The 23,921-nt window shown below is 43.4% G+C and overlaps 1 protein-coding gene across 5 annotated transcripts in view; it reads left to right on the forward strand.

Moving 5' to 3' along the window:
- The window catches only part of SBNO2 (strawberry notch homolog 2), a 174,324-nt gene that overhangs the window by 99,250 nt on the left and 51,153 nt on the right, over positions 1-23,921 (forward strand). For 4 of the 5 annotated variants that reach the window (XM_058163530.1, XM_058163534.1, XM_058163529.1 and 1 more), the window contains 6 exons: positions 1,531-1,698; positions 9,683-9,787; positions 15,446-15,542; positions 21,594-21,754; positions 22,309-22,442; positions 23,258-23,348. In XM_058163530.1, coding sequence (XP_058019513.1) covers positions 1,531-1,698; positions 9,683-9,787; positions 15,446-15,542; positions 21,594-21,754; positions 22,309-22,442; positions 23,258-23,348 — 756 coding nt within the window. The remainder of the gene's footprint in view (positions 1-1,530; positions 1,699-9,682; positions 9,788-15,445; positions 15,543-21,593; positions 21,755-22,308; positions 22,443-23,257; positions 23,349-23,921) is intronic. The other variant, XM_058163531.1, reaches the window with a different exon arrangement.

Here is a 23,921-nt window from a genome sequence, read left to right on the forward strand (position 1 = left end):
TTACCTACCTTATAAAGGATGGAAGGCTGAGTCAACCTCGGGCCGGGCTTGAACCTGCAGTAATTGCAGGCTGCTGTGTTCTAATAACAGGCTTCTAACAGCCTGAGCTATCATGGCACCACCACAAAATCTTATGGCATTTCCGGATCCCTGCGTAAATGGATAGCTGCATTCCTATCAAACAGGCAACAAGTAGTCAAAATAGGGAACGCCTTATCAAACCCTGCACCAGTTAACAGTGGTGTCCCCCAAGGAAGCATTTTAGGACCCCACACTCTTTATACTTTGCAATCATATTATAAGCAGCTGCGTTCTCTTCACTGATGATGTAAAACTGTTCAACACCACTGACAATGCTGCTACCCTACAAAAAGACCTTCACTATCTTATCAGATTGGTCAAACAATTGGCAACTCCAAATCTCAACCAACAAATGTTCTGCCTTACATATTGGCAAAAAAAATAATAATCAAAACACTAAATACAATGGGTGGATATGACCTTGTAGACCACCCTCACTCTGTTAAGGACCTTGGAATAGTCATCTCAAATGATCTAAATGCCAGAGCTCACTGTAACAAGATTGCCAAAAAAGCATTAGAAGTTATTAACCTAATCTTGCGTAGCTTCTTCTCTGGTAATATTGAACTGCAAACTAGGGTATACAAAACTTTTGCCAGACCAATTCTTGAATACAGCTCATCTGTCTGGAACCCGCACTGCATATTGTACAATAATACAATCAAACGAGTCCAGAGATATTTCACGAGAAGAATCCTCCACTCCTCTGCTCGCAACAAAATACCTTATGCCACCTGGCTTGAAATTTTGGGCTTAGACAACTTAGAACTTTGCCATCTTCGGTCAGACCTAAGTGTAGCACATAAATTTATCTGCTACAATGTCCTACCTGTCAATGACTATTTCAGCTTCAACCACAACAATACACAATGGATGCAAACTTAAAATGAACTGCTCCAAACTCAATGGCAGAAAATACGACTTCAGCAACAGAGTCATTAACGCCTGGAATGCACTACCTGACTCTGTGGTTTCTTCCCCAAACCCCCAAAACTTTAACCTTAGACTGTCTACTGTCGACCTCCCCCCATTCCTAAGAGGTCTCTAAGGGCCAATGTGTCTACCGTTCCTGTCCTAATGTCCCCATTTATTCGTATCTATTTCATGTATTCATAACTATGTTTATACTCATTTCTGTTACCTATTACATGCTTGATGAAATAAATAAAATGAATAAATGAAATAAATAGATCCTGTAAATCAGGGGTCTCCAACCTTGGCAACTTTACGACTTGTGGACTTCAACTCCCAGAATTCCTCAGCCAGCGCTGGCTGAGGAATTCTGGGAGTTGAAGTCCACAAGTCGTAAAGTTGCCAAGGTTGGAGACCCCTGCTATAAATCACCCGCCTTTTGGCTTCGGGAATGTTCCAGGGATCCAGGTAATTTTCATGTTGCTGTAATGAATGATAGCTAATGCTGGCTTCTTTGTTTTTCTACTAACCCTCCAGGATTCTGCATACCTCAATGAACTCTCCAACAATTCCCTCTTCTCCTCCCCCGCTGACTCCCTCTCGGATATTGCCGATGCTCAGGAATTCCTGCCTGCTGACAGCCTCAACCAGGTGCCAACGATATGGGACGTCAACGTCAATGTGCCACAGCAGAACCATATGGAGGTCAGCCCCTGATCTCTCTCGTTTTCTTTTTCTGTTGCATTTTCTTTTTACTTTCTCTCTGTTTCTCTTTCTCTTCAACCATGTGGAGGTCAGCCCCTGATTTCCTCCTTCTCTCTCTCTCTCTCTCTCTCTCTCTCTCTCTCTCTCTCTCTCTCTCTCTCTTTCTCTTTTTCTGGTCGCCACGATGTAAAAAAGATGTTGAGACTCTAGAAAGGGTGCAGAGAAGAGCAACAAAGATGATTAGACGGCTGGAGGCGAAAACATATGAAGAACGATTGCTAGAACTGGATATGTCTAGTCTTATAAAGAGAAGGACCAGGGAAGACATGATAGCAGTGTTCCAATATCTCAGGGGCTGCCACAAAGAAGAGGGAGTCTTAAACTATTTTCCAAAGCACCTGAGGGTAGAACAAGAAACAATGGGTGGAAACTAATCAAGGGGAGAAGCAACCTAGAACTAAGGAGAAATTTCCTGACAGTGAGAACAATTAATAAGTGGAACATCTTGCCTGCAGAAGTTGTGAATGCTCCAACACTGGAAGTTTTTAAGAAAATGTTGGATAACCATCTGTCTGAGATGGTGTAGGGTTTCCTGCCTGGGCAGGGGGTTGGACTAGAAGACCTCCAAGGTCCCTTCCAACCCTGTTATTCTAATTCTAATTCTAATTCTTTCTCTCTTTCTTTGTCTTTGTCTTTTTCTCTCTATTACTTTCTATCACACTCTCTTTCTCTTTCTCTCTTTTTCAGAATAGAACAGAATGGAATAACAGAGTTGGAAGGGACCTTCAAGGTCTTCTAGTCCAACCCCCTGCTCAGGCAGGAAACCCTGCACCATTTGAGACAAGTGTCTGTCCAATCTTGTCTTAAAAGCCTCCAGGGTTGGAGCACCCACCACTTCTGGAGGCAATTAATCCTTCCACTGGTTAATTGTTCTTTCAGGAAATTCCTCCTTAGTTCTAGGATGTTTCTCTCCTTGATTAGTTCCCAACCGTTGCTTCTTGTCCTGCCCTTAAGTGCTTTGGGGAATAGGTTGACCCCATGCCTGCCTCCCCCTCCCTCCCCCTCCCTCCCCTCTCTCCCTCCCTCTCTCCCTCTTCCTCCCTCTCCCCCTCTCCCTCCCCTTCCCTCTCCCCCTCTCCCCCTCCCTCTCTTCCTCCCCCTCCCTCTCTCCATCCCCTCCCTCTCTTCCTCCCTCCTCTCTCCCTCTCCTCTCTCCCTCTCCCCTCCCTTTCTCCCCTCTCACTCTTCCTCCCTCTCCCTCCCCTCTCTCTCTCCCTCCTCCCTTTCTCCCTTTCCCTCCCTCACTCCTCTCTCCTCCTCTCTCCTCTCCCTCCCTCCCTCCTCCCTCCTCCTCTCTTCATCTACCCCTCCCCTCTCTTCCTCCCTCCTCTCCCTTTCCCTCCCTCTCTCTCTCCCTTCCTCTCTCCCTCCCCTCTCCCTCTCTTCCTCTCCCTTCCCTCTCTTCCTCCCTCCCTCCCCTCCTCTCCTCCTCCCCTCCCTCCTCCCTCTCCCTCTCCTCCCCTCTCCTCCCTCTCTTCCTTCTCTCCTCTCTCCATCTCCTCCCTTTCTCTCCCTCCCTCATTCCTCTCCCTCTCCCCTCCTCTCTTCCTCCCTCCTCTCTCTTCCTCTCCTCTCTCCTCTCCCCTCCTCTCCCTCCCTCTCTCCTCTCTCTCTTCCTCCCTCCCTCCCTCTCTCTCTCTCTCCCTCCCTCTCCCTCCCCCACTCTCTCTTCCTCTCCCTCCCTCCCTTCCTCTCTCTCCCTCCCTCTCTCCCTCCCCCCTCTCTCCATCCCTCCTCTCTTCCTCCCTCCTCTCCCTCTCTCTCCCTCTCCCCTCCCTTTCTCCCCTCTCACTCTTCCTCCCTCTCTCCTCCCCCTCTCTCTCCCTCCCCTCCCTTTCTCCCTTTCCCTCCCTCTCTCCTCTCCCTCCCTCTCTCCTCTCCTCTCCTCCCTCCTCCCTCCTCCTCTCTTCATCTACCCCTCCCTCTCTTCCTCCCTCCTCTCTCTTCCTCCCTCCTCTCTCTCCCTCCTCTCTCCTCCCCTCTCCCTCTCTTCCTCTCCCTTCCCTCTCTTCCTCCCTCCCTCCCTCCCCTCCCTCCTCTCCCCTCCCTCCTCTCCTCTCCCTCCCTCTCTCCCTCTCTTCCTTCTCTCTCTCTCTCCATCTCCTCCCTTTCTCTCCTCCCTCATTCCTCTCCCTCTCCCCTCCCTCTCTTCCTCCCCTCCCTCTCTCTTCCTCTCCCTCTCTCCTCCCCTCCCTCTCCCTCCTCTCTCCTCTCCCTCTCCCTCCCTCCCTCCCTCTCTTTGTCTCTCCTTCCCCTCTCTTCCTCCCCTCCCTCTCCCTTTCCCTCCCTTCCCCCTCTCCTCCTCTCTTCCTCTCCCCTTCCCTCTCTTCCTCCCCTCCCTCTCCCTCTCCCTCCCTCTCCCCCTTCCTCTCTCCCTCCCTCTCTCTCCCTCTCTCCCCCTCCCTCTCTCCCTCCCTCTCCCTCTCCCCCTCCCTCCCTTGCCTGGTGTTGGATTCTCTTCTTTGGTTTTGTAACATGTACAATTCCCATAATAGTACCGTAATACGATGTTGTGAAGGGTACCTTTAGTCTCGGGAGAAACAATCGCAGAGCTGGAAGGGACCTTGGAGATCTTCCAGTCGAGCCTCCTGCTGATTTTGGCCCAGTCACTCTATCTCTGCCCAGCCCACCCAACAAGGTGCTTGTTGTGGACAAAATAGAAGGAGGAAGGAGTATTAGGTACAGCCACCACCTTGAATTACTTACGCGAAATAATAAAAGCAGGATAGAAATAAGTAAAATAAATAAATAAAGAGAGAAATGAATTATTTTCTTGAATATCTCCAGTGAGATTTGCTGACTTTGTAAACCGCTTAGGGAGGGGCTGTAAAACACTGTAAAGCGGTATATAAGTGCTATTGCTGCTAGTTTTTATTATTTATTATTTTTACAAATAACTCAAGATAGCAAACGTATCCATCTTCCTCCTAATATAGCCCCCACAACAACAACCCTGTGAGGTGAGGTGGGCTGATAGAGCGTGATTGGGCCGAGGTCATCTAGCTGGCTTTCATGCCTTAAGGCGGGACTAGAACTCCTAGCCTCCTAATGATTGGCCCAAGATCACCCAATCGGTTTCATGCTTAAGGCAGGACTAAAATTCACAGTCTCCTGGTGATTGGCCCAAAGTGCCCTGGCCGGTTTTCATATCTAAGGCAGGATTAGAACTCGCAATCACCTCCTTTCTAACCTGGTGCCTTAACCACTAAAAACCAAACTGGCTTTCAAAGTGGCTCAATAGCTCTCAGAATCAGGAAATTCGTCATGATTTCAAATTTGGATCTCCCTTGGTAATCAGATACATTTTCTTTCCATAAATGCTTAAAATATTGTCCTGTTCGATGAGAAAAAAAAACACCTGCCTTTTATTCAAAAATCAATCTTTAAGATTGCCGACACAGCGATCCTTTCATTTGGGGAGGGGGATCTGTCCATCTGGGGTTTTGGGGTGAATAGCCAACCGATTGAACACTGCTAGGCAGAATAAACCTCAACAGCCGAATTACCTGTAAGTTTGGAGTTCGTCAGTCTTGAAAATACGCAAAACTTCCCCTACTTTGCTGTCCAACTTCCTGCTGGTAATTGTGACTCAGACTTCCAGTAATGGAAGAGAGTTTGTAAAAATGTTTGGTTTTTTTTAAGAAAAAAAAAGGGAAATAATTACAGTATGTTTGTGCTTTTAGGGTTTATCCAGATTTCGGTTCAGTTTCAGGAATGCATTTTTATGCTTTTATAGATAATCTGCATCTGGTTATAAAAATTGAAGAAGAATTTTTGGAAAAAAGCTTTTTTTTAATTCTAGCAATTGTGGGGCTGTTTGTTTTTTGGTTTGGTTTTTTTTGGCAGTGTTGCTTCAAACTTAAAAACTACTGTGTGGTTTTGATTACTCAAAGCAGTGATGGATGAATTTAGTTACCAGAACTCTTTTTCTTGTATTGGTGGTTAGATGCACAAGCTTCCTCTTAAATATAGATAGTCCTCGACTTACATCCATTTATTTAGTGACAGTTCACAGTTACAGTGGCACTGAAAAAAAGTGATTTATGATCATTTTTCACACTTAACAACCGTTGCAACATGCCTATTTTTCACACAACCACAATTGAGGCCAGAACTTCAATTGCTAAGTGACACAGTTGTAATTTTGCTCCATTTTGCGACCTTTCTTGGCAGAGTTGTTAAGTAAATCCCTGCAGTTGTTTAAGTTAGAAACACGCCGGCTTCCCTATTGACTTTGCTTGTCAGAAGGTCACAAAAGGGGATCACGTGACCCCAGGACACTGCAACCGTCGTAAATACAAGTCAGTTGCCACATTTCCGAATTTTGATCACGTAACCAAGGGAAACGGTCACAAGTGTAAAAAATGGTCGTAAGTCACTTTCCCCCCCCGCCCCGATGCCCTTGGAACTTTGAACAGTCACTAAATGAAAAGTCGTAAGTCCAGGACTACCTTCAGTTCAACATCACACAAACAAATGCTGTTTTTGTTTATTGCGCTGTTTTGACGGCTCCCTAGGTGGCTCAGTGGCTGAGACGCTGAACTTGTTGATCAGAAAGGTTGGCGGTTCGAATCCCTAGTATAGGTATCGTGTGTGAGCAGGGGGTTGGACTAGATGACCTCCAAGGTCCCTTCCAACTCTGTTACTGTTAGTGTTTTCCCCCACCTGCACATTAACCATGTGTGATAAATAGCATGAGTAGAGAACAATAAAGTGAGCATCTGAATGAGAGAATCTTCAAATCTCTTGGAATTTAAATCCCATATCCAAGAAACACAAAAAGTATACGTAAAAGTAAGATGGGTTGCAATTTATTTATCTAATTTACATTTATTTATTTTATTTTATTTATTTATTAGATTTTTATACTGCCCTTTTCCCGAAGGACTCAGGGCGGTGTACAGCCAAGGATAAAAACTCAATATATATACAATTAAAACCAAAATTTAAAATAGAGCAAATTACAAAAAGGCCGACATTAAAATTTGAAAATTTAAAACCCTAAAACAATAAAAACCCAATTTAAAATTAATAAAACTATTAAGCCAGTCCCGCTTGAATAAATAAGTGTGTTTTTAGCTCACGGCGAAAGGTCCGAAGATCAGGCACTTGGCGTAAGCCAGGGGGAAGTTTGTTCCAGAGCGTCTCCATACCCCTCCCTCCCTCTTAGAAATGTGACTCTTGGCTTTGCACATAAAACAAGCAATTAAAATGCTCTAAAACAACCCTCAGAACCAATTAAACAATAAATATAAACAAGGCCCCAGAAGGGTGGATATGTCAGAGTCTCCTGCGTAGGGCAACTTAACATGCAATGGAAGAGGAAGAATGGAGGGGGAGAGAAGAGGAAGGGAAAGAGCAGATTTGGGGCAGCAACTCCCTCTGTTGATAAGTACAGAAAGATTCCCGGTACGTTCTTGATGTTCTTCTCTTTGGTCAAGTGCTGGAGAGGAAAAGGTGGTGGGTTCTTTGCAACGCAGATATCCTGGGGCTGTTGACATTCGGCGCCTGAGTGTTAATCCTGACTGGACAGAGTACAAGAAAGCAAATCCTCCTACAATATTGTCCTCCTGGCTGATGGAGGAGGCTTGGTGGGTCGTCCCCTTGTCAGGATTACGTCTACAGAAATTGAACAAATGAATGAATAAATGAACAAATGAATGAATTTGTATAGTTGCTTTGGATAGTGCAATCGGTGGGATAGATAGACAGACAGACAGACAGATAGATGATACATAGTAGATAGATAGCTAGATAGCTGGATGGATGGATGGAAGGATGGATGATAATAGTAGATAGCTAGATAGATGATGGATGGATGGATGGGTGGATGATAATAGTAGATAGATAGCTAGATGGAAGGGACGCGGTGGCTCAGGGGCTAGGATGTTGAGCTTGTCGATCAAAAGGTCGGCAGCTCAGCGGTTCGAATCCCTAGTGCTGCCGTGTAACGGGGTGAGCTCCTGTTACTTGTCCCAGCTTTTGCCAACCTAGCAGTTTCGAAAGCACGTAAAAATGCAAGTAGAAAAAATAGGGACCACCTTTGGTGGGAAGGTAACAGTGTTCTGTGCGCCTTTGGCGTTGAGTCATGCCGGCCACATGACCACAGAGATGTCTTCGGACAGCGCTGGCTCTTCGGCTTTGAAATGGAGATGAGCACCGCCCCCCTAGAGTCGGCAACAACTAGCACGTATGTGCGAGGGGAACCTTTACCTTTAGCTAGATGGATGGATGGATGATAATAATAGATAGATAGATAGCTAGATGGATGGATGGATGGATGGATGGATGGATGGATGGATGGATGGATGGATGGATGGAAGGAAGGAAGGAAGGATGAATGATGATAGTAGATAGCTGGCTGGCTGGCGGGCTGGCTGGCTGGCGGGCTGGCTGGATGATAATAGTAGATAGATAGCTAGATGGATGGATGGATGGAAGGATGGATGGATGATGATAGTAGATAGCTGGATGGATGGATGGATGATAATAGTAGATAGATAGATAGATAGATAGATAGATAGATAGATAGATAGATAGATAGATACCGGTAGATTTAGATAATTGATAGATAATGTAGATGATGGATGGATAGATAGATGGATGGATAGAAAGTAGGTAGAAAATATGGATAGATAGATAGATCTGCATTTAATACAATACTTCCACATAGACTACTGTCTAAATGTATTCAATCTGCCTTTGGATTATGGATTCTTGCCTGGCCTCTCTCAGAGGGGCCACTGAAGATGGCATTTAATTTCATTGTACGAGGTGCAATGACAAGGAAGGAAGGAAGGAAGGAAGGAAAAAAGAAAGAAAGAAAGAAAGAAAGAAAGAAAGAAAGAAAGAAAGAAAGAAAGAAAGAAAGAAAGAATCCAGTCTCCACTGGAATGAGCAACAAACCTATACCTTCCTTCTCCTCTGGGCAACCAAGAATCAAGCAATCGATCAGCTGATCAGTCAAAATCTGTAGGTGTGCATTTATTTATTTATTAAATTGATATGCTGCCCATTTCACCATCAGGAGCAGTCTAAAAACTTTCCAGCCAAATAACAACAACAACAACAATAATAAACATTTTTTCCCCCATTTTGTGTGATCACTAGTTCATTCAGCCTTTTGCTGGGATGCTCTCAGAACTCCTGGGAACTCTTGCCTAAAAATTCCAGGGGTGTATATGTCCCTTTTTGCCCTCCGACTCGACTTGGCGCACCGCTGGTGGCGAAGAGCCAGAGGGCTTCGTTCCAGTGGGACTGCATCATGGCATGGAACTGGCTGACCATCTCAGTCCGCTGAGCCTCCAGGCGCCGGTACCTGGCCTTGCACTCCTGCAGGTCTTCCCTCTGCCTATGCTCGTAGTCCTGAGTGAGGTGCTTCTGCTGAGCCTCCTTCTCGGTCAGATCCAATTTGAACTGAGCTGTTTTGCCAACTCTTTCTCATGGTGGCTGTTTAGCTCCAACAACTGCTTCCTGCTGGGGCCCTAAGGAGCCCCGGTGGGAAGGCGAGGAGTGGCTGGGAGGGGAGGGACAAGTAGAGGCTGGTGAGGCACCCCTTGACATGAGTGACATCGAGTTGGCCATGCCCACCCAGTCACACACCCGCCTAGTCACGCCCACCCAGCCAGTCATTAGGCAGATCATATTAGTGGTGTCTGCAGGATTTAAAATTATGAATTTAGTGGTCCCTGAGGTCCGAAAGGTTGGTGACCCCTGAGCTATAGCACTCCCAAATATCCAACTGAAATAGACAATCGCAACAGTGGCAATGAGAAAAAAACCCCAGCAAAAACCCATTTCTCAATTTAGACTACAACTCTGAAGTCATCCACTGATTAAGAAGATTAGCTTCTGCGCCCCAATGGGGTTGGCTGGAATTGGCTCTTAACATATTTCTAATTTCCATATTTCTTTTTCCGTTCAGGTCTTGCCTCCTGATTTGGAAAGTCTCGAAGGCTTACAGGGAATAGAAAATCACATCACTGCCACTCAGGACATCCCTCGTCTTTCAAGCATTCAGGTAATAAAGGTAATGAAGGCAGGCCAATCATTATCACAGGTAGCCCTTGACTTACGACAAATCATTTAGTGACCGTTCGAAGTTACAACAGCACCGAAAAAAGTGACTTATGACTGTTTTTCACACTTACAACCATGGTAGCATTCCCATGGTCAAAATTCAGACAGTTGGCAACTGACTCATATTTATGACGGTCGCAGTGTCCCGGGTCATGTGACCACAAGCAAAATTAACGGAGAAGCCAGATTCACTTAACAACCGTGTTACTTAATAACTGCATTGATTCACTTTACAAGCGTGGCAAGGGAGGTCGTAAAATGTGGCAAAACTGACTTAACTAATGTCTTGCTTAGCAACGGAAAATTTGGGCTCCGATATGGTCGTAAGTCAAGGACTACCTGTATTATGGTTGAATGAATAGTCAGCCACATCCAGACTGATTGTATGGCATTTGTATTCATCTACGGAGTTCAAGGACCTGAAATAGCCAGATATAGAATTTTTTTTTATTGGCCAAGTGTGATTGGACACACAAGGAATTTGTCTTGATGCATACCCTCTCAGTATACATAAAAGAAAAGATACATTCATCAAGGTACAATACTTACAACACTTAATGATAGTCATAGGCTACAATTAAGTAATCAGGAAACAGTCAATATCAATATAAATTGTAAAGATACAAGCAGCAAAGTTACAGTCATATAATCATAAGTGGAAGGAGATGGGTGATGGGAATGATGAGAAGTTCAAATGGTATGTCTAGTTTAATGAAAAGAAGGACTAGGGGAGACATGATAGCAGCGTTCCAATATCTCAGGGGCTGCCACAAAGAAGAGGGAGTCAAACTATTCTCCAAAGCACCTGAGGGTAGAACAAGAAGCAATGGGTGGAAACTCATCAAGGAGAGAAGCAACTTGGAACTAAGGAGAAATTTCCTGACAGTTAGAACAATTAATAAGTGGAACGACTTGCCTGCAGAAGTTGTGAATGCTCCAACACTGGAAATTTTTAAGAAAATGTTGGATAACTATTGGATAACTGTCTGAGATGGTGTAGGGTTTACTGCCTGGGCAGGGGGTTGGACTAGAAGGCCTCCAAGGTCCCTTCCAACTCTGTTGTTATGTTATATATTATATAATAGTAATGCAGATTTAGTAAATAGTTTGACAGTGTTGAGGGAATTATTTGTTTAGCAGAGTGATGGCGTTCGGGGAAAAAACTCTTCTTGTGTCTAGTTGTTCTGGTGTGCAGAGCTCTGTAGCATTGTTTTGATATATGGATATTCGATGGTGTTAAATGTCTCATCGCAGGATCTAAGCTATTCGAATAAAGCTGCCTTTTGCAATTGACTGATGGGGATTTTGTCAATGCCAATGGTTGTAGTCTATAAGAAAAGATAAATGAAGAATAAAAAAGTGACATGGCAAGGCACAGGATTATGTGAGCGTGCGCGCACACACACACACACACACACACACAATTGAAGGCCAAGGAAATAACAAAAAGAACTGGCAATTGTTAAGAGCAGGAAAGTTGAAAAAAGAGAGCAGAGAGACTGATTCTGGCTGCCAAAGACCAAGCCTTAAAAAGAAACGCAGACAAAGCCAGTTGAATCGAGATGACAGCAAAAGACAGCAAGTACTGCCATTGCAAACTTACTTGATTAGCAGCTATAAGAAGATCACACAGACCGACTGCAAATAATGGCCTGACAAAGTAGCCACAATGGGCACACTGGAAAATCCGCGGGAAACTTACCTGCAAGGAAGAACTGTGGGACCACAAAAATAGAGTAAGTAATGGAAAATGAAGAAGTTAAAGTGCTCTGGGAGTCTAGAATGCAAATAGATAAGTACCTGCCACACGACGAACACACCAGACTTAACAATTGTTGAGAAGAAGGACAAGAAAGTCTGGATAGTGGACCGCAGCAGATAGTGGACACATAGACAGCAGAAGAGAAGAGGAAAAAACTGGAGAAAATCAGAAAATATATAAGATATGCAAATAGAAAATAAAATGACGTAAGTTTATAGTGATCATTAATCAGCAAATAGAAATACAACTTTGGCAAAAGAAAGCAAAGGTAGTGATCGGCGCCTTGTGTGCAGTCCCAAAACTCCTGGAGCACCACTTGAACACCATCGGCATTGACAAAATCCTTCTCAGTCAATTGCAAAAGGCAGCTTGACTTGGAACAGCTTACATCCGACAACAATATCTTTAACACCATAATCTATACCGTATTATGATATATATACTATACAATAACAACTGGCTATTCCAGATGCTTGGGAAGGACTCAATGGATGGATAAAAGTGCCAAATCCAGTCTAAACATCTGGCTGACTAGGAAAACAACAACAACAACAACGTAATAGTAGTAGTAATAGTACAGACTTCAGAGGATAATTAGAAAAAACAATTGCTTTCAACCTGCCTTTCATTGAGGACCTGTATACTGCACGAGTCAAAAAGAGGGCTGTGAAAATATTTACAGACCCCTCACATCCTGGACATAAACTGTTTCAACTCCTACCCTCAAAACGAGGCTATAGAGCACTGCACACCAGAACAACTAGACACAAGGACAGTTTTTCCCCGAAGGCCATCACTCTGCTAAACAAATAATTCCCTCAACACTGTCAAACTATTTACTAAATCTGCACTACTATTAATCTTCTCATTGTTCCCATCACCCATCTCCTTCCACTTATAACTGTAACTTTGTTGCTTGTATCCTTATGATTTATATTGATATTGTTTCCTGATTGCTTATTTGTACCCTATGACTATCATTAAGTGTTGTACCTTAGAATTTTTTTATTTTTTTTTTAAATTTACATTTATATCCCGCCCTTCTCCGAAGACTCAGGGCGGCTTACACTATGTCAAGCAATAGTCGTCATTCATTTGCATATTATATACAACGTCAACTTATTGCCCCCAACAATCTGGGTCCTCATTTTACCTACCTTATAAAGGATGGAAGGCTGAGTCAACCTTGGGCCTGGTGGGACTCGAACCTGCAGTAATTGCAAGCAGCTGTGTTTTAATAACAGACTGTCTTACAGCCTGAGCCACCCACGGCCCAATTCTTGATGAACATATCTTTTCTTTTACGTACACCAAGAGCATATGCACAGGAGACAAATTCCTTGTGTGTCCAATCACACTTGGCCAATAAAAATTCTATTCTATTCTATTCTATTCTATTCTATTCTATTCTATTCTATTCTATTCTATTCTATTCTATCTCTACTCTTATTCTCTATTCTATTCTATTCTATTCTATTCTATTCTATTCTATTCTATTCTATTTTATCTCTACTTTTATTCCTTATTCTATTCTATTCTATCTCTAGTCTTATTCTTTATTCTATTCTATTCTATTCTATTCGTAATAGTAATAGTAATAGTAATACCGTGTTTCTTCGAAAACACGACCCACCCCAATAATAAGCCCAAACCTAATTTTTTGGGGGATGACCCTAATATTATCCCTACTTCGAAAATTGGCCCAGGGGGGATGGGTGTGGCCAGCACGAGTGGCGGCACAGGGTGTGGTGGGGACTGTCCAGCTGCCATTGCAGCCCGCTGGCCCCTTGTGGCAACGCAAATACCGCTTTTGCCCTTCTCTTTCTGGGCACAGCATTTCTGCTTGTGGTGCTGCTTCCCCGAAGCCAGCAGCTCCGCGGCCAGTTGCTTTGCCTTTTCCCTCTTTTTGGGAGGTGAACGGGAGGCATTTTGGCGAACGGGAGGAAAATGAGGAGGGTTCTTTTCCCGCCTGCCGTCCTTCCCTCAGTCTGTGCTGAGCTTGAGGAATGGATGGCAGGCAGGAAAATTCCCCTCCCCATTTTCCTCCCGTTCATTCGCCAAAAAGCCTCCATTCCAAAAACTGATGGTTCGGAACGGAGGCGACGGTGCGTGCACGGCGCATCCAGCTCACCGAGTCTGGCCTGGTGCACCTCAAAAAAAAGTAAGACCACTTCGAAAATAAGCCCGAGTGCTTACTGTCAAGCCTAAAAGAAAATAAGACTTATTTTCTGAGAAACACGGTAATAGTAATAATAGTAATAACAATAATAATAATAATAATAGAACAAGCATGATATTTCCTTCTTGATTTGGAGATTTCAGCCCACATTTTTACGCACTTCCTGATTTTGTTATGAGAAATAATCGTATTTCCAGTTCCTTAATAGAAGTCAAGACTTTTTTCAACAATAGGTTTCCTGGTGCTTTTGGATTATACCATTCAGAGAGCGATAACCACATCATGTGTATTCTTCCTCACTTCCTATATTTCGTTCAAAGCCCATGAACATGTGTTTTAAAACCAACAGCTGCCGAGACATTAATGTTTTGTAGAGAATCTAATTTAAGTAATGTCAGGCATGAATAAGTAGGTCCACCTGTGAAGGTTTCAATTTATTGTTTTATTGCTCAAGCCCACATACAGTAATCTTCTCGGACTAACAGTTTGCACCAGTGGTGGGTTTCAAATTTTTTTACTACCGGTTCTGTGGGTGTGGCTTGGTGGGCGTGGCAGGGGAAGGATAGTGTAAAATCTCCATTCCCTCCCCACTCCAGGGAAAGCCGATACTGTAAAATCCCCATTTCCTCACGATCAGCTGGGACTTGGAAGGCAGAGTGGGGGCGGGGCCAGTCAGAATTTTTACTACCAGTTCTCCGAACTACTCAAAATTTCCACTACCGGTTCTCCAGAACTGGTCAGAACCTGCTGAAACTCACCTCTGGTTTGCACCTGTGTAAAACTAGGTAAGATTCGAAGGCAATCAAGGGAAGTTGGACTTTGTCCTCTTGTGAGTATGTAGAGCAGGGGTCTCCAAACTTGACAACTTTAAGACTTGTGGACTTAGGGGAATTGAGAGTGTGACTAAGTGTGGAGAGACTAGAGATTATAATTTAGGAATTATTTTAGATTATGATTGTTAGTTTTGATACCCTGCATTTTGTTCTGGGAAGTCGGGGTGGGGGGTAAGGGGGAGGGGAATTGGGGGGTTGGGGGTAGAGTGATGGTTAATGTACAGGGATTATTGAAGATGTATAAATATAATTAATGTAGGGTTGGGTCTGCCCAGTTGCCATTTTAGAACGGTGGGGAGGGAAAATAGAGAGAGTAGGAGGTAGGAAAGAGGAGAAGAGGAAGGAAGAGGGGTAGAAGAGGGAGAAGGAAGGTGTAGGGTGGAGGGAGGAGAGGATGTAGATAAGAGAAGGAGAGGAAGGTCTGGAAAGTAAAAGAAGGTAAAAGAGGGAAGAGTGTTAAAAAGTGGGGTGGTGACTGGACAGGCCCGACTAATTGTATATAACTGTACATTGAATGAGTTGTTCGACATGATCGTAAAAATAAAACTTTTTTATGGGTGGGGAAAAAAAAGACTTGTGGACTTCAACTCCCAGAATTCTAGGAATTGAAGTCCACAAGTCTTAAAGTTGCCAAGTTTGGAGACCTCTGATGTAGAGACTCTAAGCTAACTTCCCACTTGACTCCACCCCCTCTCAATCTCTCTCCAAATGCTAGAAGCCCCCCTGTATCTTCACCTCTGATTCTGGGAGTATCACTAATGGATCACACACCTGCTCTACTGCCACTTTGCTACTTACCTGTCTTGACATTTCTGTTTTTTCATTCCATTTCAGTCCCAAACTCAGGTAGAAGAGGAAGAGGAGGGTGACGATGACGAAACAGAGGAACTGGGTCACACAGAGACGTACGCCGATTATATCCCTTCCAAATGTGAGTGGGTCAACCCCAGGCATTTTCTATTTTTTTTAAAATATATTATTGGTTTTCTCTTTCCATTCAATACGTGCTTAATGAACTGCATACTGTCTGAACCCATTCATTTACATAGGAATACATCTGAAATTCCTAATTTCTACCCCTGTGGTTCAACCATTGATAAAGCAAGTCCCAAGTTTGAAAATATTCTGCGGCTTTTTTTTCTTTTAACTTCAATTTTAATCTGTCCATTTCTGCACAGTCCAATATTTTTTAAAATTATATCTTCTTTAGTAGTAGGTCTTTCTTCGCTTTTCCAATGTTTTTGCAAATTGCAATTCTTGCTGCTGTTAAAAAATCTAGCATCAAATATACAAATATCCCCTTTATCATATATTTCTGGTATTATGCCTAACAAAAATAATTCTGGCTTAAAATCCCAGGCATTTTCTTACGTTGGGTAGTCCAGTCTTCCCCAGCTTGGTGCTCCCAGATCTATTAGACTTCCTTTTTTTACGATGTAAAAAAGATGCTGAGACTCTAGAAAGAGTGCAGAGAAGAGCAACAAAGATGATTAGAGGACTGGAGGCTAAAACATATGAAGAACGGTTGCAGGAACTGGGTATGTCTAGTTTAATGAAAAGAAGGACTAGGGGAGACATGATAGCAGTGTTCCAATATCTCAGGGGTTGCCACAAAGAAGAGGGAGTTGGGCTGTTCTCCAAAGCACCTGAGAGTAGAACAAGAAGCAATGGGTGGAAACTAATCAAGGAGAGAAGCAACCTAGAACTAAGGAGAAATTTCCTGACAGTTAGAACAATTAATCAGTGGAACAACTTGCCTGCAGAAGTTGTAAATGCCCCAACACTGGAATTTTTTAAGAAGATGTTGGATAACCATCTGACTGAGATGGTGTAGGGTTTCCTGCCTGGGCAGGGGGTTGGACTAGAAGGCCTCCAAGGTCCCTTCCAACTCTGTTGTTTTTGTTGTTGTTGTTATTGTTGTTGTTGTTGTTATTTCCCAGAATTCTCAAGCAGCAAAGCTATGGCAATTTTAAGAAGGGAAATTTAATCTTTCTAGAACAAAGTTTCCTAATCATGTCCACTTTAAGACACATGGACTCCAACTCCCAGAATTCCCCAGCCAGCCATGAAGTCCGTGTGTCTTAAAATGGCCAAGGTTGGGAAACCCTCTTCTGCGCAATCAATGGAAGGCAGGGGTAATGTTGTGTCATTCAATTTCCTGACTCTGCAAATATTTGAAGCCTAAACTGTGTGGGTGGTAGCAGGCGGGGCAGGTTGTGTGAGTAGGAAATCCCCCAGAACTCCTTACAACCAAATCACCATTTCCCTCTCAGCGTTATCTGTAAACAGGATAACCATAAGTGCTTCCTTAGTTGCAACACGATAGCAGCAGAACAAGGGACAACGAAACGAGTGACTCAGTCTCAACCGGTTTTGGAGAGCCTACATATGTCTTGATTAAAATTCTTTACTTTGGACTCTGCATTGAGCTGAAGGTTAGACTTGGCAGCTGCAGGAATTCCTTTCCAGCTGTAGGATTTGGTGGTTCAGGGGAAGTAGATTTGGGGGTCAACAAGAGACCTCCATCTCATTCATCTTCGTCAGCTTCCAGACCTTCGGACCTTCCGCCGCGAGCTTAAAACATACTTATTTATTTGCGCAGGACTGAGTTAGATTTTAAATTTACGGGTTTTAAATTGGGTTTTATTTTTATATATTTTTTAGTTATTGGGCTTTTAGAATAAGTTTTTTAATATTGTTTTTATGCTGTATTTATGTGTTTTTAAGTGCCTGTTAACCGCCCTGAGTCCCTTGGGAGATAGGGCGGTATACAAATATGATTAAATAAATAAATAAATAAATAAATTCCATCCCACGCAATTGCCTTTGAGTAGACTCGTACGCTGGGCACAGTCAGAGCGTGGTTTGCATGAATTTGACCCTGGCGTATTGTGTGAAACTAGTCATGTTTGTGGGGTTATAGCAAAGCTGGACGACATAGGAAGGTTGGTGGAAAGAAGGCAGAATGGCTTTCAGATCTTCTGTGGACATCCCTGGAAGTGGTGGGACTGAATTTTAGGGACCCAATTTTGGAGGGAGAACTAGTTTAGGGTAGCAGCACTAGCTTTCTGGAGCTAGTATCAATATGCAACAGCACTATCCAACAATTTGGGTCTTCATTTTACCGACCTCGGAAGGATGGAAGGCCGAGTCAACCTTGAGCCGGTCAGGATCGAACTGCTGGCAGTCGGCAGAGTTAGCTTACAATACTGCATTCTAAGCACTGCCTACCAGGGCTCCTGACGAGCTAAACTGCTCATTTCCTCACTTTTAAACACACACACACACACACACACACACACACACACACACACACACACACACACCTTTGTGTAATGCTTGAACAAAACTTTTGACTCAAGTGGTGGGGGTTTGTTGAGATTTGTATTTGGGATTTTATTTCTGTAATCACTTCAAATGAGTTCAGGCAGCCAGATAAGCCACCAAGGGGTGATTTTTTTTCTCCATCTGGAAGGATGAGGGATTGAGAAGGGCTAAAATCTGAGGTCAAGACTTAGTGGACTTTCCCTGTGTAAAACAACCATGGATGAGGTGGAAAACACTGTTTAATCCCTGACTTCCTGATTTGCTAAACTCCTGCCTCCTCCTGTTTTAGATCATTGTTTGTCTTCTGGGCACGACTGAAGCGGCTGTTGACCCTTGCAGTTCATGCAGTCCTAGCTAGCAGTTACGGAGAAACCATTGATGGCCCTTAGGAGATTCAAAGGCTCACAATAGGGCAGTTAACAACAGCCAGAAACTATCTCTGACTGGAAGGCAACGGTGGCCAGAGATCAATTCAAAATGGACAGTGATTAATATATGTATACATTAATATGTGGAAACTAATCAAGGAGAGAAGCAACTTAGAACTAAGGAGGAATATCCTGACAGTCAGAACAATTAATAAGTGGAACAACTTGCCTGCAGAAGTTGCTTATGCTCCAACACTGGAAATTTTTAAGAAAATGTTGGGTAACCAGAAGTCTTGCTGTTGGGAATTATACCTGAGATATATACTAGAATAGAATAGAATAGAATAGAATAGAATAGAATAGAATAGAATAGAATAGAATAGAATAGAATAGAATAGGATAGAATTTTTGGCCAAGTGTGATTGGACACACAAGGAATTTGTCTTGGTGCATATGCTCTCAGTGTACATAAAAGAAAAGATACGTTCATCAAAGTACAACATTTACAACACAATTGATGATCAATATATCAATATAAATCATAAGGTTTGCCAGCAACAAGTTATAGTCATACAGTCATAAGTGGAAAGAGATTGGTGATGGGAACTATGAAACGATTAATAGTAGTGCAGATTCAGTGAATATCATTACAGCAGCTAGGATAATATTTGCAAAAAATTGGAAAAATGAAAAGTTATCTTCGCAAGATGAAATAATCTTATATATAAGATTATTAACCCACCATCAAGGAACTGAATGACTACAGACCAGTTGCTCTAACATCTGTAGTCATGAAAACCTTTGAAAGGCTAGTGCTTTCCTACCTGAAAACCATCACGAATCCGCTTTTAGACCCCTTGCAATTTGCATACCGAGCAAATAGATCAACAGATGATGCTGTTAATATGGCTCTGCACTACATCCTACAACATCTTGAGTCTCCAAAGACCTATGCAAGGGTCCTCTTTGTAGACTTTAGTTCAGCATTCAATACCATCATTCCAGACATTCTTCTAACTAAGCTAAACCAGCTACAGGTACCGGAACAGACTTGTAAGTGGATCACAAGCTTCCTAACAAACAGGAAGCAGCAGGTGAAGCTAAGCAAGATCACATCAAATACCTGTACAATTAGCACAGGGGCCCCCCAAGGCTGTGTGCTCTCCCCACTTCTCTTCTCTCTGTATACCAATGACTGCATCTCCAATGATCCATTTGTTAAGCTACTGAAGTTCGCAGATGACACAACAGTGATTGGTCTCATTCGAGACAATGACGAATCCGCATATAGACGAGAGGTCGAGCGACTAGCCTTGTGGTGCAACCAAAACAATCTGGAACTGAACACACTCAAAACCGTAGAAATGGTGGTAGATTTTAGGAAAAACCCTTCCATACTTCCACCTCTCACAATACTTGACAACACAGTATCAACAGTAGAAACCTTCAAATTTCTGGGTTCTATCATATCGCAAGATCTCAAATGGACAGCTAACATCAAAAACATCATTAAAAAAGGACAACAAAGAATGTTCTTTCTGCGCCAACTCAGTAAGCTCAAACTGCCCAAGGAGCTGCTGATCCAGTTCTACAGAGGAATTATTGAGTCTGTCATTTGCACCTCTATAACTGTCTGGTTCGGTTCTGCAACCCAACAAGAAAAACACAGACTTCAGAGGATAATTAGAACTGCAGAAAAAATAATTGCTACCAACTTGCCTTCCATTGAGGACCTGTATACTGCACGAATCAAGAAGAGAGCCGTGAAAATATTTGCAGATCCCTCGCATCCTGGACATAAACTGTTTCAACTCCTACCCTCAAAAGCAGCTATAGAGCACTGCACACCAGAACAACTAGACACAAGAACAGTTTTTTCCCGAAGGCCATCACTCTGCTAAACAAATAATTTCCTCAACACTGTCAGACTATTTACTGAATCTGCACTACTATTAATCGTTTCATAGTTCCCATCACCAATCTCTTTCCACTTATGACTGTATGACTATAACTTGTTGCTGGCAATCCTTATGATTTATATTGATATATTGATCATCAATTGTGTTGTAAATGTTGTACCTTGATGAACGTATCTTTTCTTTTATGTACACTGAGAGCATATGCACCAAGACAAATTCCTTGTGTGTCCAATCACACTTGGCCAATAAAATTCTATTCAATAAAATTCTATTCTAATTAGAAAAATGTTGGAATGTGCAGAGATGAGTAAGTTAACATTTGAAATTAGAGAGCAAGAAGATAAGCAGTACTATAAAATATGGGACTTATTCTATAATTGGTTAGATGGAAAGATATGTTAGAAAAGATAAGTATAAGATATATGTATGAAAGAGATGTTTATTTTGTGAATGCAGAGGAAGACATGTTAGCACCCATGCAGCACGTTGTAATGAACTTGATTTGATGAGTTTTCTTTTTTATGTTTAAAAATAAATAAATAATTTTCAGAAAAGAAAAGAAAAGAAAATGTTAGATAACCATTTGTCTGAAATGGTGTAGGGTTTCCTGCCTGGGCAGGGGGTTGGACTAGAAGACCTCCAAGGTCCCTTCCAACTCTGTTATTATGAAATTATGAAATGTATGAATGAAACCTGGCTAAGGGCCTCAAATCCCGCCCCTCCTCAAATAGGGTTTTAATTGGGTGAAATCTAAAAATTTTCCCTACTGGTTCTGTGGGCGTGGCTTAATTGGTGGGTGTGGCTTGGTGGTCAGGCGACTGAATGGGCATGGTCAATAATAATAAATAATAAAAATAATATACAAAACTTGGGAGGCACCAGTCTACCTTCTTTAAAAATAGAGGCCCCAGTCTACCAAGTGCCTTTTACTGAGAGGCCCCAGTCTACCAAGTGCTTTTTTTTGGCAGGCTACCTTCTTTAAAAATAGAGGCACTGGTCTACTAGCCGCCTACAGCGCTGATCAGCTGTAGTGCGGCCCTTTGAAGCGCCCCGGCAGTCATTTAAGGCCGTTTGCAGCTATATCACCACTGAGAGCTTCAGGGATAGAGAAGAGGAACAGCGAGGCGTGGGCATTGGAGGTGGGGGCAGGGATTTTTGCTACCGGTTCTCCGAAGTACCTGCCCCAATTGCTACCAGATCGCGCGATCCGGTCTGAACCGGGAGCATTTCACCCCTGGTTTTAATTGAATTGCTGGCTTGTTTGGTCCAATATATCCTTTGACACCTTGCAAAGAACTTGAAGTTTCTCCCAAGAAACATTCAAAGGGTTGACGCTTGTCTTTTTTTTTTTTTTGCTTCGTCTTACAGCGAAAATCGGGAAACAGCATCCTGACCGAGTGGTAGAAACCAGCACCCTTTCCAGCGTCCCTCCTCCAGATATCACCTATGTCCTCTCTCTCCCCGAATCGATTGCCGAAAACGGGTTGCTCTCTGCGCTGCAGCTGGAAGCTATCATTTACGCCTGCCAGGTACATGCACACCAAGGGGCCGGTTTAGCTCAGAGGGGCCGGTTTAGCTCACGCTGGTAAAGCCTGTTATTAAGAACACAGTAGCCTGCAATTACTGCAGGTTCGAGCCCGGCCCAAGGTTGACTCAGCCTTCCATCCTTTATAAGGTAGGTAAAATGAGGACCCAGATTGTTGGGGGGGCAATAAGTTGACTTTGTAAAAATATACAAATAGAATGAGACTATTGCCTTATACACTGTAAGCCGCCCTGAGTCTTCGGAGAAGGGTGGGGTATAAATGTAAACAAAAAAAAAAAAAAGTGGGTTTGGGGCGGGATTAACCGTAACAGAGTTGGAAGGACCTTGGAGGTCATCTAGTCCAACCCCCCCCCCCCCGCTCACGCAGGAGATCTGCGCTAGGGATTCGAACCGCCGAACCGCCGACCTTTCTGATCGATGAGCTCAGTGGTCTTTAGCCACTGAGCCCGCCTAGTCAGGATTGACGAAACCCGGCTAAGACTGTAGTGCCACTTCGCTCGATTCCTCCATTGGAATTCCTTTCTGCTGGATTTCTAGGAACACGAAAACCTGCTTCCCAATGGGCAGAGAGCTGGATTCCTGATAGGAGACGGTGCGGGCGTAGGGAAAGGCCGGACCGTTGCAGGGATCATCTATGAAAATTATCTGAAGGGAAGGAAGAAGGCTCTGTGGTAAGCAATCAAGTCCCTGCAGTTCTGTTTTCAAGCTCTCAGAAATGCAACCTATGACCATCATTTGTGTTGTAAATGTTGTATCTTTGATGAAGGTTTTTTTTTTCTTTTTCTTTTTATGTACACTTAGACCATATGCACCAAAACAAATTCCTTGTGTGGCCAATCACACTTGGCCAATAAATTCTATTCTTTTCTGTATTCCTTTCCCGGTGTAGAGGGTCCTCGAGGCTAAGCCTCCAACTTACCGTATTTTTCGGAGTATAAAACGCAGCTTAGTTTTTGGGGAGGAAAATAGAGGGGGATAAAAATCTGCCTACCAGGTATTCATCCGGCTAGCATCTTTAGTTTGGTCAGCTTTGGCACATTAATTTGCTGGGTTTTTTTAATCCCTGCTTGGGGATAAAAAACAGCTTCTAAAAGCAGGGGTTTCCAACCTTGGCAACTTTAAGCCTGGCGGACTTCAACTCCCAGAATCCCCCAGCCAGCAAAGCTGTCAGACTATTTACTGAATCTGCACTACTATTAATTGTTTCATAGTTCCCATCACCAATCTCTTTCCACTTATGACTGTATGACTATAACTTGTTGCTGGCAATCCTTATGATTTATATTGATATATTGATCATCAATTGTGTTGTAAATGTTGTACCTTGATGAACGTATCTTTTCTTTTATGTACACTGAGAGCATATGCACCAAGACAAATTCCTTGTGTGTCCAATCACACTTGGCCAATAAAATTCTATTCTATTCTAAAAATTCTATTCTATTCTAAAGCACAGCTGATCTTTGACCTCACCCCTCCTTCCCAGGTTCAGCGTCTCAAATGATCTGAAATACGACGCCGAGAGGGACCTGAAGGATATCGATGCGCCTAACCTCCCTGTCCATGCTTTAAACAAGGTAGGGGTTCCCCCCAACTTTTGCTTCCTTTCTGTTCCCCCCACCCCGACCCCATGGGGAAAGCTGACCGGGAGTCCTGAGAACTTGGCACAGGGGATTCTGCATTTGCCCAGATTTATTCAAACTCTTATGTTTGTTTATGATAAATAGATGGTTTCATTTAAAGGCGATGGAGATAGTCCCTGGCGCTCTTGAGTTTGGATGTTTTATTTGTGTTTTGGTGCTGTTCTAAACCTTTGAGAATAGCGTAGATTGGAGGGCATTGCATAGTTATTGAGAGAAAGAGAGAAAAATGTCCTTTCCTTCCTTCCTTCCTTCCTTCCTTCCTTCCTTCCTTCCTTCCTTCCTTCCTTCCTTCCTTCCTTCCTCCCTTCCTCTCCCTCCCTCCTTCTCTTTTTCCCTCCCTCCCTCCCCTCCCTTCTCTCCCTTCCTCCTTCTCTTTTCCCTCCCCTCCCCTCCCCTCCCTTCCTTCTTTCATTCATTCACTTCACTCCTTCCCTCTCCCCTTCCTTCCGTTCTTCCTTCCCTTATCTCCCTTCCTCCTTCTCTTCTTCCTCCCTTCCTTCCTTCCTT

Source organism: Ahaetulla prasina, chromosome 1 (genome assembly GCF_028640845.1).
Source record: "Ahaetulla prasina isolate Xishuangbanna chromosome 1, ASM2864084v1, whole genome shotgun sequence".
NCBI classification, from domain to species: Eukaryota; Metazoa; Chordata; class Lepidosauria; order Squamata; family Colubridae; genus Ahaetulla; species Ahaetulla prasina.